General features: G+C 53.8%; 1 protein-coding gene across 2 annotated transcripts in view; it reads left to right on the top strand.

Annotated features, from left to right (window-relative positions):
• Positions 1-9,317, top strand: part of Vangl1 (VANGL planar cell polarity protein 1) — a 31,085-nt gene extending 21,768 nt beyond the window's left edge. For both annotated transcript variants that reach the window (XM_042692303.1, XM_042692304.1), the window contains exons 5-8: positions 3,261-3,394; positions 5,045-5,177; positions 5,575-5,809; positions 7,746-9,317. In XM_042692303.1, coding sequence (XP_042548237.1) covers positions 3,261-3,394; positions 5,045-5,177; positions 5,575-5,809; positions 7,746-8,006 — 763 coding nt within the window. In that variant the 3' untranslated portion in view covers positions 8,007-9,317. The remainder of the gene's footprint in view (positions 1-3,260; positions 3,395-5,044; positions 5,178-5,574; positions 5,810-7,745) is intronic.
• The last annotated feature ends 3,994 nt before the right edge of the window (positions 9,318-13,311 follow it).

Below are 13,311 nucleotides of genomic sequence, written 5' to 3'. Positions count from 1 at the left end.
GGGCTGGCCAGGCTGGCCTCCCGTGCACTTGCTTGTATGCTTGGTCACTGAGACTAAGCATAAGCACCAAAGGTAGCATTGCACATGGAGCTCTTGTGATGGGGCTGTGCTGGGACGGGAGATGCTGAGCGGTGATGATCTTCTACCTCAGGCCGGGAAACTGTGAGCTCAGTAAGCACCACTGGGCTCTGAGGGAGGCTCTGCCTCTCCAAGTCACCCCAGATTTGTGGCTAAAGTAAAGGAGGGAGGGCCCCAGGTCTGCACTGACGCTGTCTTCTGTGGGTCAGCCCAGGCCAGGCCCTGCCCCCGCCATTGGCTGGGATGCCGGCCAGTGTTTTAAAATGACCACTCGGGGTGCACGTTTATGGGAGCCGTGGTCTGGCATGTGCTTAGTTTTTAGAAGGAAGAGTGTCTCTGGCTTGAGAAGCTGCTTTCCAGTAAGGAGACTTGGCCAGGCCTACAAAAGGTGGAGGCACGCGCGGAGACGGAGGGGTGCCAGCTCCCTGTGTGAGATGCCCACAGCGGGCACGGAGCTGCCGTTGGTGGTTGGTGCTGTGGTGACTCTTCGAAGTGGCCTTGAGGAGAGCTCAGTGCCCAGACAAAGAGGCTGTGTGTGTGTGTGTGTGCAGCTGCCCCAGTGGCCACCCCGGGGGTGGCATCAGGAACGGGTGCACACCCCCAGCATCCCCAGGGTTGTGGCTTGCCCCAGAAGCCCGCCAGAGTGTGGAGGGGTGTGGTGCTTCTCCTTTTCCTCCAGGACTGTCCCCACTGTCCACTCTTGCCGCAGTGGGTGGGGTGCAGTGAGTCTGCGTGCCAGGGCATGGGAGGGGGCAGTGACCAGGAACCACGGCTCCACTCTAGTGCGCTCCTTGTCCAGCCAGGCCCTGGTCTCCACTCTTGGACCTCCAACCTGTCAGTGTGCTCCAGAGGCCTCCCAAGACCAGAAGTGCTGCTGCTGAAGAGGAGGAGGCCAGGAGAGGGAGGCCAGCTGGGTCCCGGCAGGCCTTCAGGCTCCTCATCTGAATCTGGCTAGACCTTCCAACCCCCCAGATGCTGGACACTGCCACATGTCTCCCTGTGGTTCGGCTCAGGGAGCTGACGCTGCAGGGGTGCCAATGGGCCCACGGGCAGGGACTCCAGCCGTCCAGGTGTGCACCGTGGCACCGCCGTGGTCGGTGTCGGGGAACGGGCCACCATGTCGGTGAGCTCCTGCAGCCTCCCGGTGCCCAGGTGGGCGCTTGCTCCGGCAGCCTTGTGTTGGTCACTTTGTTCCTGTCATCAGAAGAAGCAGATCTCACCAGAGACCCCCTCCCCGCGTGGACAGCGCGGGCTTCTCCGGGTGCCCTTGAGCGTGTGCTTTCTTGTTTCGTTGTGTCCGTTCCGAGGGCTGGAACTCAGGGCCTTGCGGTCGTCACAGCTTTTGCTGCTCAAGGCTGGGGCTCTACCACTTGAGCCACACCTCCAGTTCCACTTTTCTCCTGTTACTAAAGACAGTGCTTCCCAGGACTACATGTCATTGATGTAAACTATCCAGGGATAGTTGAGAGCGTGGAGCAGGACCCAGGGACCCAGCAGCTTGGCAGGGGACCCCGGTTGCCAAGGCATCCATCCGGTCCTCCTTGGAGCTCTGGAAATGGATCTGTGGGCCTCACACCTGCGGGCTTATCTTTCTTTCCTGGTGACACCCTACGCCTGTGCACAGCCCAGTACACAGGGCAGAGCCGCGCCCCCTCCCCCCTTGGGAATTCCCGCTCAAGCTGAGTTGCTCTTGGTACAAGGACACAGGCAATGTGGACATCTGTGTGTCCTGGTGGCCTTGGGAAGTGACTGCGAGACTCCATGCCAGCCTGGCCCGCCACACTGGTACCGATCCACTCTTCCGTGGGCGGGAGGGATGGCATGTGCCTGGCCTCCAGACCTAGGGCGCTGTCCCCCACCCCAGCACTGCCCTTCCAGAGTCCCTGAGGCCAGGCCCCCTCCCGCTCCTGTCCCTTCTTGTGCCCTTAAAGTTCCATCATGGTCATTGTTCAGTGTCTGTGTGGGACTGGGGTGAGCGAACCCAAGTCTAACTGCAGGACAGATGTTTAATTACAAGGCAGGAGATGTAAATGAGTTTAATTAAAAGGCGGAAGGTCAGGAGATGTAGGTGCTACTTTGTACGGGACAGCCTGGCTGTCTCAGTGGCACTGATTACACTTGCTCACTCTCTGGTCCCAGGGCTTGCACTCGGAACCTGGCCACTGTCTTTGAGCTTTTTCACTCAAGACTGGCACTTTACCACTTGAGCAACAGTTCCTTCAGGCTCTTTTTTGTTTTGGTGGTTCATTGGAGATAAGAGTCTCATAGACTTTGCTGCTCAGGCTGGTTTTGAACTGTGATCTTCAGATCTCAGCCTCTTGGGTAGCTAGAATTGTACTTGGACCAAGCACTTTGAAATAAGTGATCTTACTAATCTCGTGTTTCTTTTTAAGATGATAGGTTTTTATTAGAAAAGAAATGTAGCAGAGAGAGCACAAGGCATAGATATGAGCAGCTACCCCCGCTTCCACCTACCTTGTTACAAAGCAGGGCCTGGGCTTAAACCAGGAGAATCTCTGTCCTCCAGCATGGCTTTCTGCCCGTGGGTTTCCTCTCTCGTTTCCGGTAGGGTTGTGGCACGGAGGATTGGCAGTCCTGGCTTAGTTCTGCATTCCTTTGTCCTTACCACTTCCTCATTCTTTTGTTGCGCCCCCCCCTCCCAAATCAGGCAGGTTCCAGGATACCAGCATATCCTGCCCCAGGCTCTGCTGTTGCCCTACTATTAGTAGGGATCCTACCTGCCCCCCACCCCCTCTTGGAAGTAATGACTCCACCCTCAGGGAAAAGAGACATTGCCCTCTTGCTTGGGAGTTTTGCTCAAGGCTGGTGCTCTTCAACTTGAGCCATATCTCCACCTCTGGCATTTTGTTCTTTAACTGAAGATGACTGGCAGACTTTCCTGCCTGAGTGAGCTAGCTTTGAACTGTGATCCTCAGATCTCAGCCTCTGGAGAAGCTAGGATGACAGGGATTATAGGCTCTAGGTGTGAGCCACATTCTCACCCTGGAGACGTGTGTGTGTGTGTGTGTGTGTGTGTGTGTGTGTGTGTGTGTGTGCGCTCGCGCACGTGCATGCGCACATGCAACCTCAGAAGTCTCCTCCTCACCCCTCCCCCTCCCCCCCCCCCCCCCCGACTTCTGAATCTGCTGAGTCCATGCTTTAACTCTACCCTCTTTTCTCAGCATCCAGCGAGCAGCTCTGGTGGTTCTGGAAAATTACTACAAAGATTTCTCCATCTATAACCCGAACCTCTTAACAGCCTCCAAGTTCCGAACAGCCAAGCACATGGCCGGCCTGAAGGTCTACGACGTGGACGGTGCGTGGACGAGCAGACCTGGGGTCCTTTCCAAGCTCAGAGCTTTTTCTTTTTTTCCTTAAGGAGGGTTATTGGTTGACACTCTGCCTTTGTGGGGAATTTCTGATTGAAAACAATAACTAGCATAGTTTCTGACTCCTGCTGGGTTCACCTGCTATGAAAGCTCCTAGGAGCCAGGCTCTGGTGGCTCACACCTGTGGACCCTAAATTACTCAGGAGCCTGAGAACTGAGAACTGTGGTTCAAAACCAGTTACAGGCAGGCAAGTTCATGAAACTCATTTCCAATTAGCCACCAAAAATCTGGAAGTAGAAGTGTGGCTCAAGTGGTAGAGTGCCAGTTTTCAATAAGAAAGCCAAGGGATTACAAGGCCCTGAGTTCAAGCCCCAGTACCACCCCCCCCCACACACACACACATACACAAAAAGAAAAGGGCTACTTTTCAAAATGGGGAAAACACCTAAAGAATCTGAGAGCTATCCATGTCCATCAAGCCTAGAAATCTCAGTAGCTCTGGCATCTGGCATGCCATCTCCCAGTCCCAGCAAGAGGTGACAGGGTGGCAGGAGGCCGCGGGCACAGGCTTAGTTTCAAGATATCAGGTGGTAAAGATCGAGAAACAAGACACGGTGTCATGTCCTGCCGGGCTCCTTGGCTCAGCGCTAGAGCATTGGAGACTCAGCAGGATTGCGCTGTCCACTCACACGGGTAGGGTTGGTGACCATGTCCTCTGTGAGTTTTTTGAGTATTTTCTATATTAGACGTGACTCCTGAAGTGACCTGAAAGCCTAGCAGATTTCCACTGGTAAAACAAGTCACCCGATAGGCAGGTCCCCTACGGGGAAGCAGGGCATTCTGCCTGGCCTTCCTGGCACGTGGAGGTAGCCAGCAGTCAGGGATGAGATGCAAGTTTCATGTTCTATGTTTTTGAAATGGGAGCTGGGGCATACACCTGTAATCCTAGCTACTCAGGAGGCTGAGATCTGGAGATTGTGTTCAAGGTCAGCCTAGGCAGGAAAGTCCATGAAACTCATCTCCCAATTAGCCAGCAAAAAGCTGCAAAAAGGGCTGTGACTCAGGTGATAGAGCACCAGCCTTGAGCAGGAAAGCCAAGTGAGACGATGAGGCCATGAATTCAAGCCCCAGTACTGGCACAGAACAGTGAAATACATAAGTAGACCATTTTGCATGTCCTCAGGTACTGGTGTTTCTCTGTGAGTCGTAGCAGGTAACATCCAGCCCGCTTGCCCCAACCCTGGCTAGCAGGTCCCTCGACTTCCTCTTTCCTCTGTCTTGATCTCCATCCTGCACATTCTCATTGTTTCCTGAACTCTGAAGCCCAGCTGCCCCGATGGCCACACCGGAGGCTTGTGAAGCAGATGGTCAGTGACACTCCTGTCCCTGGGCCTCGTTCCTTGTCTTATGAGCTCTCCCGATGGGGTCTTTTCCCCACCCCTCCCCACATTGCTGGGGCTCAGGGAGGCCTGGCTGTGGGACGTGGGCTCCAGTGCTGGGCTCCTGCAAGGTGGCCCGAGGAGACCTGTGCGCTCCACGGCGTCGCAGCTGGACCTACAGACGCTGGCGCCGGTGTCTGTGCTATGTCTCTGGCATGGGCTCTAAAGCTGTCCCCTCTGCTCTCCTCCCCCACCAGGCCCGGCGAACAGCACCACAGGCCAGTCCCGTGCGATGATTGCTGCAGCCGCACGGCGCAGGGACTCCAGCCACAACCAGCTGTACTACGAAGAGGCAGAGCATGAGCGGCGGGTGAAGAAGCGGAGAGCCAGGCACGGGCCCCTTCCTTCCTTTCTTTTTTGTGCCCGTACTCTACTGTCTTGAGCCACAGCTCCATTTCTGGAATTTTGGTGGTTAAGTGGTGATAAGAATCTCATGCACTTTTCTGGCTGGGCTGGCTTTGAAATATAGTCCTCGATCTCAGCCTCCTGGGCAGTTGGGATTACAGGCGAGAGCCACCTGCACTGGTTCATCTTTCATCTTGTGCCTGCTCTTGCGTTCTTTCTCCCCCTCTGCCTTTGGTCAGTAGCCAGGACTGGGAGCAGCGTGGGCAGGTTGGTGGTAGAACAGGCCATAGCGGGAGGGCCAGCGGCCCTGTGCGGCCTGCAGGCCCGCTCTCAAACTGAGCCCTGCTGCAGGCCTCCCCTTCACGCGTGTCTCTCCCTCCAGGCTGGTGGTGGCCGTGGAAGAGGCCTTCCTCCACATCCAGCGTCTCCAAGCCGAGGAGCAGCAGAAGGCCCCGGGGGAGGTGATGGACCCAAGGGAGGCAGCACAGGCCATCTTCCCGTCCATGGCCCGAGCGCTGCAGAAGTACCTGCGCACTACGCGGCAGCAGCACTGCCACAGCATGGAGGGCATCCTGCAGCACCTGACCTTCTGCATCACCCACAGCATGACGCCCAAGGTGCGTGGGCCAGCCGCCCCTCCCTCCCTCTCCCCTCCCTCCCCCCCCCCCCAGCAGGCTCGCTCCCCAAGAGAAGCACTCAGGCACCTGTGCATATGCAATGAGATGTCTTGGGAATGAGACCCCGGTCTAAACGTGCAGTTCACTAGCTCTTTATACGGACTTCATCCACATAGCCTGGAGGTGGTTTTTGCACAATATTCCCAAGCCTTTTGTGCATGCAGTAGTTTGTTGCTGTGCACCTCAAAGATGAGACTGGGGGCATCGTGTTCATGCTCAAGAAAGTTTTGGGTTTGGGGGCATTTTTTAATTTGGGGATTTACGGGTGTGAAAGTGGCATGGGAGCAATAAAGTCACAGGCTGCCCTCAAAACACCGAAGGATTTTAGGTAGCGGTTCTTCCACATTTCATACGTGCAAATATCACCGCTGTGCGATTGTTTTTGAGTGGGCCTCTAAAGGCCTCTGCATTCCATCAGGAGAAGAATTCTACCTGGACCTAACTGTAGAATAATGATTAGAAGTCACACTAGTAGCTCAATTCTTCTCTGTGGACTAGAGCTTGAACTCAAGGCCCAGACCCTATCTTAGCATTTCTCTCAAAGTTGGAATTCTGCCACTACTTCTGTTTTTTTTTTTTTTTTTTTTGCTCGTTAACTGGAGATAAGAATCTCACGGGCTTCAGGGAACAGTGAGTTCAAATCCTGGCTTCATCACTGAATTGTCTAGTGTTGCGAACGAGTTATTGTACACTGGTTCTCTCTTTGTGAAGAGAGAAGAGTATTACTTAGTATGTAACATGTGCTAGGCAGTATGGCTTGGTGTTAGTATACAGTGCACACATGTAACAAGTGTACACACCTGTAATATTAGCTGGCTATTTACAATAGGGACTGTGTTTATCTGTCCTGCTGGCCACCTGGAGCTAATGGAGAAGCTGACCGGTGCCTGTTATTCCTCTCCTCCAGTTCTGGAGGTTCCACATCCAGAAGTCCAAGCACAGGTGGAAAATAGTCAGGGGTTGGGGGGAAGCCCATATAGGCTTACCCTGTCAGTGCTTGCTGAGCAATGCAGTATAAGGTGTCTGTGCGTAGTACTTGCCTTGCACTGGGTACAGAGGATAACCTAGACGTGGAATGCCCGCCTGTGCACACAGCGCCACCTGCTGGGCCCCAGGCACGCCCAGCCTCCGCACCAACCCAAGCCTGGCAGCCGCCCCAGGAGAGACATGCAAAGTGACCTTGGGAAGGTGGTGTGGAGTCAGGGTACTGCCTGGCTGTCTCCTGGCTTAGCCAGTCCAACGTAAAAATAACCATCACTCAAGCCAGGGGCTGGTTGCTCACTCCAGCTTCTCAGGAGGCAGATCTCTGTGGTTCAAGGTTTGAAGCCAACCAGGCAGTCAGGGAGAAGTTTATCTCTGATCAACCACTAGAAAGCTAGAGGTAGAGCTGTGGGTCAAGTGATGCAGTATCGGCCTTGGGCAGAAAAAGCTGACTCAAGCCCCAGGGCCAACACACACACACACACACACACACACACACACACACACACACACATGACTACAACACAATAAATAAGAAACCAGTGCTTGTGCAGACCTGCTGACCTCAGGGCGTGAGTGCTCTCAGGAAGCCGGCCCTCCACCCTCCTCCCCCAGCCCCACAAGCTACTTGCATGCAGGAAATGACCCGGCATGTGACCACTGGCAGTGAGGCATGCCCATGTGTACAGCACACGTGCATCTGGCTTTCCCTGAGTGCCCCCTGGTTGATGTAGCCGAGGGGTGTGCAAGTCCCCCCCACCCCCGCCCCACCATGACTGGGCTGTGCGCTCCGGTGCACTGGTGTGCTCTGGTGGGGACATCCTTCCAGCTCCCAGGCCAGTGGCAGGATCACAGGAGCAGGGGTCTCCTCCTAAGACCATCTCTCTGCTTCTAGGCGTTTCTAGAACGATACCTCAGCGCAGGCCCCACGCTGCAGTATGACAGGGACCGCTGGCTGGCGACACAGTGGAGGCTGGTCAGTGAAGAGGCGGTGACAAGCGGGCTGCGGAACGGGATGGTGTTTGTCCTGAAGTGCCTGGACTTCAGCCTGGTGGTGAGCGTGAAGGAAATGCCCTTTACCGTCCTCTCCGAGGAGTTCCTGGACCCCAAGGCCCACAAGTTTGTTCTTCGCTTGCAATCAGAGACGTCGGTCTAGAACTTCTGCACAGGTGGCTTTCTTTTAAAAAGAAGCAGCAGCAGAAGAGGATAAGCAGAGATGTGCCTGTGCTGAGGGTCTCGTGAGTTCTTGGTGACGGACTGGCAGTGACAGCAGCCCCTGTGTGCGCCCGCACTTTACTTGAAGGAGGAAGGGGTGGCACCGCCCCATCCACAGCCCCCCGTGGCGCTTGGGGCTTCTTTGTGGATGGAACTTTTCAAGAAGCTGTGCCCAGAGTTCCTGGGACAGCAACCAACCAAAGTGGAGCTGCTGCCGCCAGCCCGGAGCCCACCCCCATCGGCTCATCCCTGTGACAGCTGTCAGTCAAAGCAGAGCTGCTGCAGGGAGCCCCGCCCCCCAGCCACCCCCCTTACGCTCCCCCCCATCTCTGGGCTACTCCCCATGCTGTGAGGGGACTGGTCTTTATTTGGCTTCAGGATACCAGATACTGTGCCCGTGTGTGTGTGTGTGTGTGTGTGTGTGTGTGTGTGTGTCCCCGCACCTCCCTCGGGAGGGAGTGGTGAGCGGTTCAGAAGATGCCCACCTTGTCTTTGTTCTTTGTTGCCTTATATCCTCTGAGAAAGATCTGTCGGGTGGCGGCCATCCTGTGCGCACTTTGTTTTCTGTCTCTGCTCCTGGTCCTCTGCTGGCCAAGGCCCACAGCCCTTTCCCAGCCCTAGGATTGCTGGAGCTGGACCGGCCAGGCTGCCGTCCCCACCTTGCTTCACACCAGCCTGGGCTCCCACACTGAGGGTAAGGGGCAGGTACCCCTCGGAGCCTGGGGAAGCCAGTTCTAATCAGGCTCAAACCCAGCCCCACCGGGCAGCTCAGGCAGTGCCATCCACTCCTGCCCATCCCCGGCCCCTCAGCCTGTGTGGCCTCCGCTGTGTGCCCTGCCCTCAGGTATGTCATGTGGGGAGCGAGGAGGAGCTGACGGCCTGGTCCAGAACGTTCCGTCTCCCAACCCCTGATTCTGAAGGCAGCCAGTGTCAGGGTGGTAAGCAGAGGCACCTCCTCGCAGGGCCTGCTATGCCTTGTCCCAGGCTGTCTGGGACTCAGTTTACCTTCTTGAGTCTGCAGCAGGCCTTTACCTGCAGTTTCCTAAACATGCCCATGGGGTGGGGGGAAGGCAGGTACGCAGCCCACCCAGTGGGTAGGTTCCTAGGGTGTGTCATTGTCACTGTTTTAAATCAGAACTGGCCTGGGAGGTTGGTAACACACCTAGACCTGGAAGAGGCAACTTTATTCTTGAGTCTGAGTCTCTGTGCCAAGAGATAAATTAGAGGAGAAGAAGGGAAGCCCCGGGGGGGGGGGGGGGGCTAGGGCGGAGGTTTTCTGGTTCTGTTTGTATAAAAACAGACCCCCATCCCCCCCACTCACCCACCCCGCAGCCATGGTGCTTTCATTCGCAGTGTAGCCTCCAGTCCCTTCACACTGGAAGTTCCTTATGATGTCTTTCTCAGGAAATATTTTAAGAGAGGGTAGGGGGTTTGGGGTGAGTATGTGTGAGGTTTAGGTCGCAGGGGGACGGAGTCCCAGGGGAGCTGCTGTGGCTCCGTGAACCTGGAGGTATCAGGGGCCATAATGACCGGCTCCACCGTGGTGAAGCCCCGGGACCCCACAGAGCTGGGGTGGGGCTCACTCACTCTGGCAAATAAATCTAAAGCATTCCCTCTCCTTCCTTCCCTCCCTCTCCATTTCTCTCAGTACCTGTCTCTCCCTCCTCCCTCTCTGTCTCCCTGTCTTTCTCTGCCAACCCCCAGCTTTGCATAGCAGAATTATTTCCTAAGATCATTGTTTTGAGTATTGATTTTTTTAACACTAATTTTACAGTGAGTTCCCAGATGCGATCCAGGATCCTTGCAAAGCCTTTGCACTTTGAACCCTTAATAGGTTGGAGTTACGGGGCGGGGGGGGGGGGGGGGGGGGGGGGGGCAGGCAGGGAGGATGGATTTCAGGCCTCACAGACTGTGCTCACACTTGAACACAGAATAATTCCTGGTTCAGTTCTTGAACCCAGGAGCTTGTGCCCTAAAGGCTCATTGTATGTAAATTTCTTTAGAGGAGCTGGGATTTCATTTACCCAAAATCTTTATAGAGTTTTTTCTAGCTTTCAACCTAAGTTATAAAAATTCTAACATTAAATGAGAGCAAGGAACTCACTGAGGAGCGCGGCAGCGTTTGAACAAGTAGATAAATTTTGTGCAGAGTGTATGCTTTAAAATATATAGATATATATGAGAATGTTCTAATAGTCCATGAACTGAATGTTAAAGCCTGCCTTTCTGGAGAGTGAGGAGCAGTTTTAAGGTTCGGCGTTTCATCCATCCAGAGCTTCAAAGTGGAAAGTAGATCTCTAGGCCGGGCCTGGAGAACATGCCTGACCCCACCCTCCTCTCCCCTCTCCCAGCTCCCGGTTCCCTTTCTTCCTTTATGTCCCTCTGAAATTAATTAAGAGCATTAGGTGGCCCTGTGTGTGTGCTTTGGTCCAGAGCTTGAGGTCTCTCTCTCCCTCTCTCCCTCTCTCCTCTCTCTCTCTCTCCCTCTCTCCCTCTCTCCCTCTCTCCCTCTCTCCTCTCTCCTCTCTCCTCTCTCCTCTCTCCTCTCCTCTCTCTCTCTCTGCCTGTACTAAGGCTTGAACTCAGAGCCTGGGCCCTGAGCCCTGGAGTTCTACCACTTGAGCCATGGATGGCTCCACTTGGCTTTTTGTTGGTTAACTGGAGAGAAGAGTCTCATGGACTTACCTGCTGGCTGGCTTTGCACTTGGGTCCGGTTGCCCTGAGGCTTTTTTTTTTTAATGGGGAGACTGGTCTAGAGGCAGCCCACGGGGCCCCTCTGTATCTGTCCATGGGGTGGTTAATTCTGTCTGCCTCCGTGCACACAGAAGCCCAGCCCTAGCACTGGGGAAGGGGGAGGAGGAGGGGACACCAGCCCCCCCCCCCCCCCACACACAGCCTGTCGCTGAGCCCTGAGGCCCCAACCTCCAGGGAAGCTAGAGCTCTGGAGTCCTGCTGTGCCCCTCCCTGCCACTGGCTGGCGCTGTGGGGGAGGTGCTTGGTGTGTGCAGTGCGCCTGTGCCCAGGTAGACAGGGACACCGCGCTAGCTGGGCTGATGGTGGAAAGCCTCAGCTGGCCCTTGTGAGTGAGTGTGCATGTGGCTGAGTGGTGGACAGCTTTCCTAATGGCGTCCAGCCTTTGAAAGGCTAGTCGAAAACCACCTTTTTCTCTCTATATTATTCCTCCCCATGGGTAAGGGCTCTAGCACCATAGCCTCCACTGGAGGGACTCTTCCTGCTGCTGCAGCCATCGATTCTTTCTTGCTGTAGGACCTTATAACCTAAACCCAGCAAAACAGAGACAAAGGAAGGACAGAGAATTACCACCCAAAACTTCACCACCCTGTAAGCCTTATTGTAAATTTTTTAAAATGCAGTTTACTAAGAAAAAAAAAAAGATTGGTTACTTAAAGGAGCACAGAAATGTTACATATTTATTTTAAAAGGCCTATAGCACTGGCCCTGCTATTCCAAAGCAAACGTTAAGTATTTCTGGGTAGTGTTTGTTCTTTTTTTCCAGATTTTGTTACTTACAAAAACAAATCACTACTGTGAATTTACTACAATGTAACCTTGTCATATCCCATTATAAATAAAGTATGGATTTTTTTAAGGCCATAGTGTGGTGCTTGAATGGTAGTCTGTGCAGTGGTGAGTTAAGACAGGTCCAACCAAACCAGTTGAGATGCAAAGAAAATTTGATTTTGGACATTTTGGCAAAACACTATTTTGGGAACAGAAGAAGTGGAAGGGTGCTAACATTTTATTGGGTATTATATATTCTACATTCTACATAGCCTTGTAATCGACACATTCTTTGTTAGGTAAAGATTATTTCCATTTTACATCTAAGAAAAAAGGAAGATCAAGCTGGGTGCCAGTGGCTCACGTCTATAATCCCAGCTAATCAGGACTGGCTTCTGGCATAACAGATGTAAAATAAGACTTAAAAAAAATAATGTTCTTTATCCCAGTTCTGATACCGTTGTGCATTAGCATTAGCCATACTCTTCTGCCTGGCTTGGGTCCCGCAGTGAAGGTTCTTATTACGAATTAAAAGTTTTAAGAAATGTAAGCCAGACACCAAGTGGCTCACATCTGTATTCCCAGCTGCTCTGGAGTCTGAGATCTGAGGATCCTGGTTCAAAGCCAGCTGAGGTAGAAAAACCTGAGACTCCCAACCAACCAGCAAAAAGCCAGAAATGGAGCTGTGATTCAAATGGTAGAGCACCAGTCTTGAACAAAAAAAGCTAAGGGAGAATGTGAGGCCTGAATGCAAGCCTCAGTCCACACACACACACACAAAATGCGGTTACGTTGACCCTCCTTCAAAGTGTGTGATCCATCAACTGAGCAGGATAGACTATGATCGCATATGTAAACCACTGTGTACAATGTCGTGGTCAAATGATGGTTAAACACCAGCTTACAGGGCTAGAACCGGCCTGACGCAGGCATTCAACAAAGATTTGTCCCAGGCTGTGGAACAGACCTCTGTCATGAAGGATCACACTCTAGAACAGGAGCAGAGACTGTGTGGGAAATCCTCTTCCCCAAGAACCTGCTCTATGTGTGACTGGCCGGTGTGGGGTGCAGCCCAGCCCAGCCTGGCAAGGGCCTCTGGTTGGGGAAGGAGGAAATAAACACAGAGGCTCTGTGCTGTGCCCTGAACCTTGCAGGCACTAATTAAAGTTAGATGAGGTCACGGGTGTAGCCTCACCTGACAGGACAGGTGTCTTCATTAGAGGAAACCACAGTGCTTTTAGTCTTCCCTTCCCTTGTGTCTCTGTATCTCTATCTCTTTAGCTCTTTCTCTTCCTCTCTCCCTCCTCCACCTCCTCCTCCACCACCTGCCGTCTCTCCCTCTTCCTCTTTCTCTTTCCCTTTCTCCTCATTAAGAAAAGGCCACATCTGAACAAAATGAGACAGGAGCGCCTCATCAGGAGCCAACCCAGCTGGTAACGGTGGCCTCTCTGACTTCTAGCCTCCAGAGCTGCAAGAAAACAACTTTCTGTTGCTTCCAGCCACCCAGTCTATGGTATTCTGTTACGGCAGCCAGAGACGGCTTGGCTAGGAAGTGTCACCCAAAGACCTGGTCCCCAGCACCACGGTGCTGAGAGCCAGGGCCCCGAGAGCTGTCTCGTCACCAAGGCCTGGCTCCCCGAGCCCCACTCAGCTATGGCTGTGGGGGTAGGGCTGGAAGAGGTCATCAGAGGATGCCCTGGAAGAACTCGTGGGGACCCTGTTTC

This window comes from Dipodomys spectabilis, unplaced genomic scaffold (genome assembly GCF_019054845.1).
Source record: "Dipodomys spectabilis isolate Male_0828 unplaced genomic scaffold, ASM1905484v1 ptg000148l, whole genome shotgun sequence".
Lineage (NCBI taxonomy): Eukaryota > Metazoa > Chordata > Mammalia > Rodentia > Heteromyidae > Dipodomys > Dipodomys spectabilis.
The sequence above is the reverse complement of the archived record's forward strand: the minus strand, read 5'-3'. Positions and strand labels throughout refer to the sequence as shown.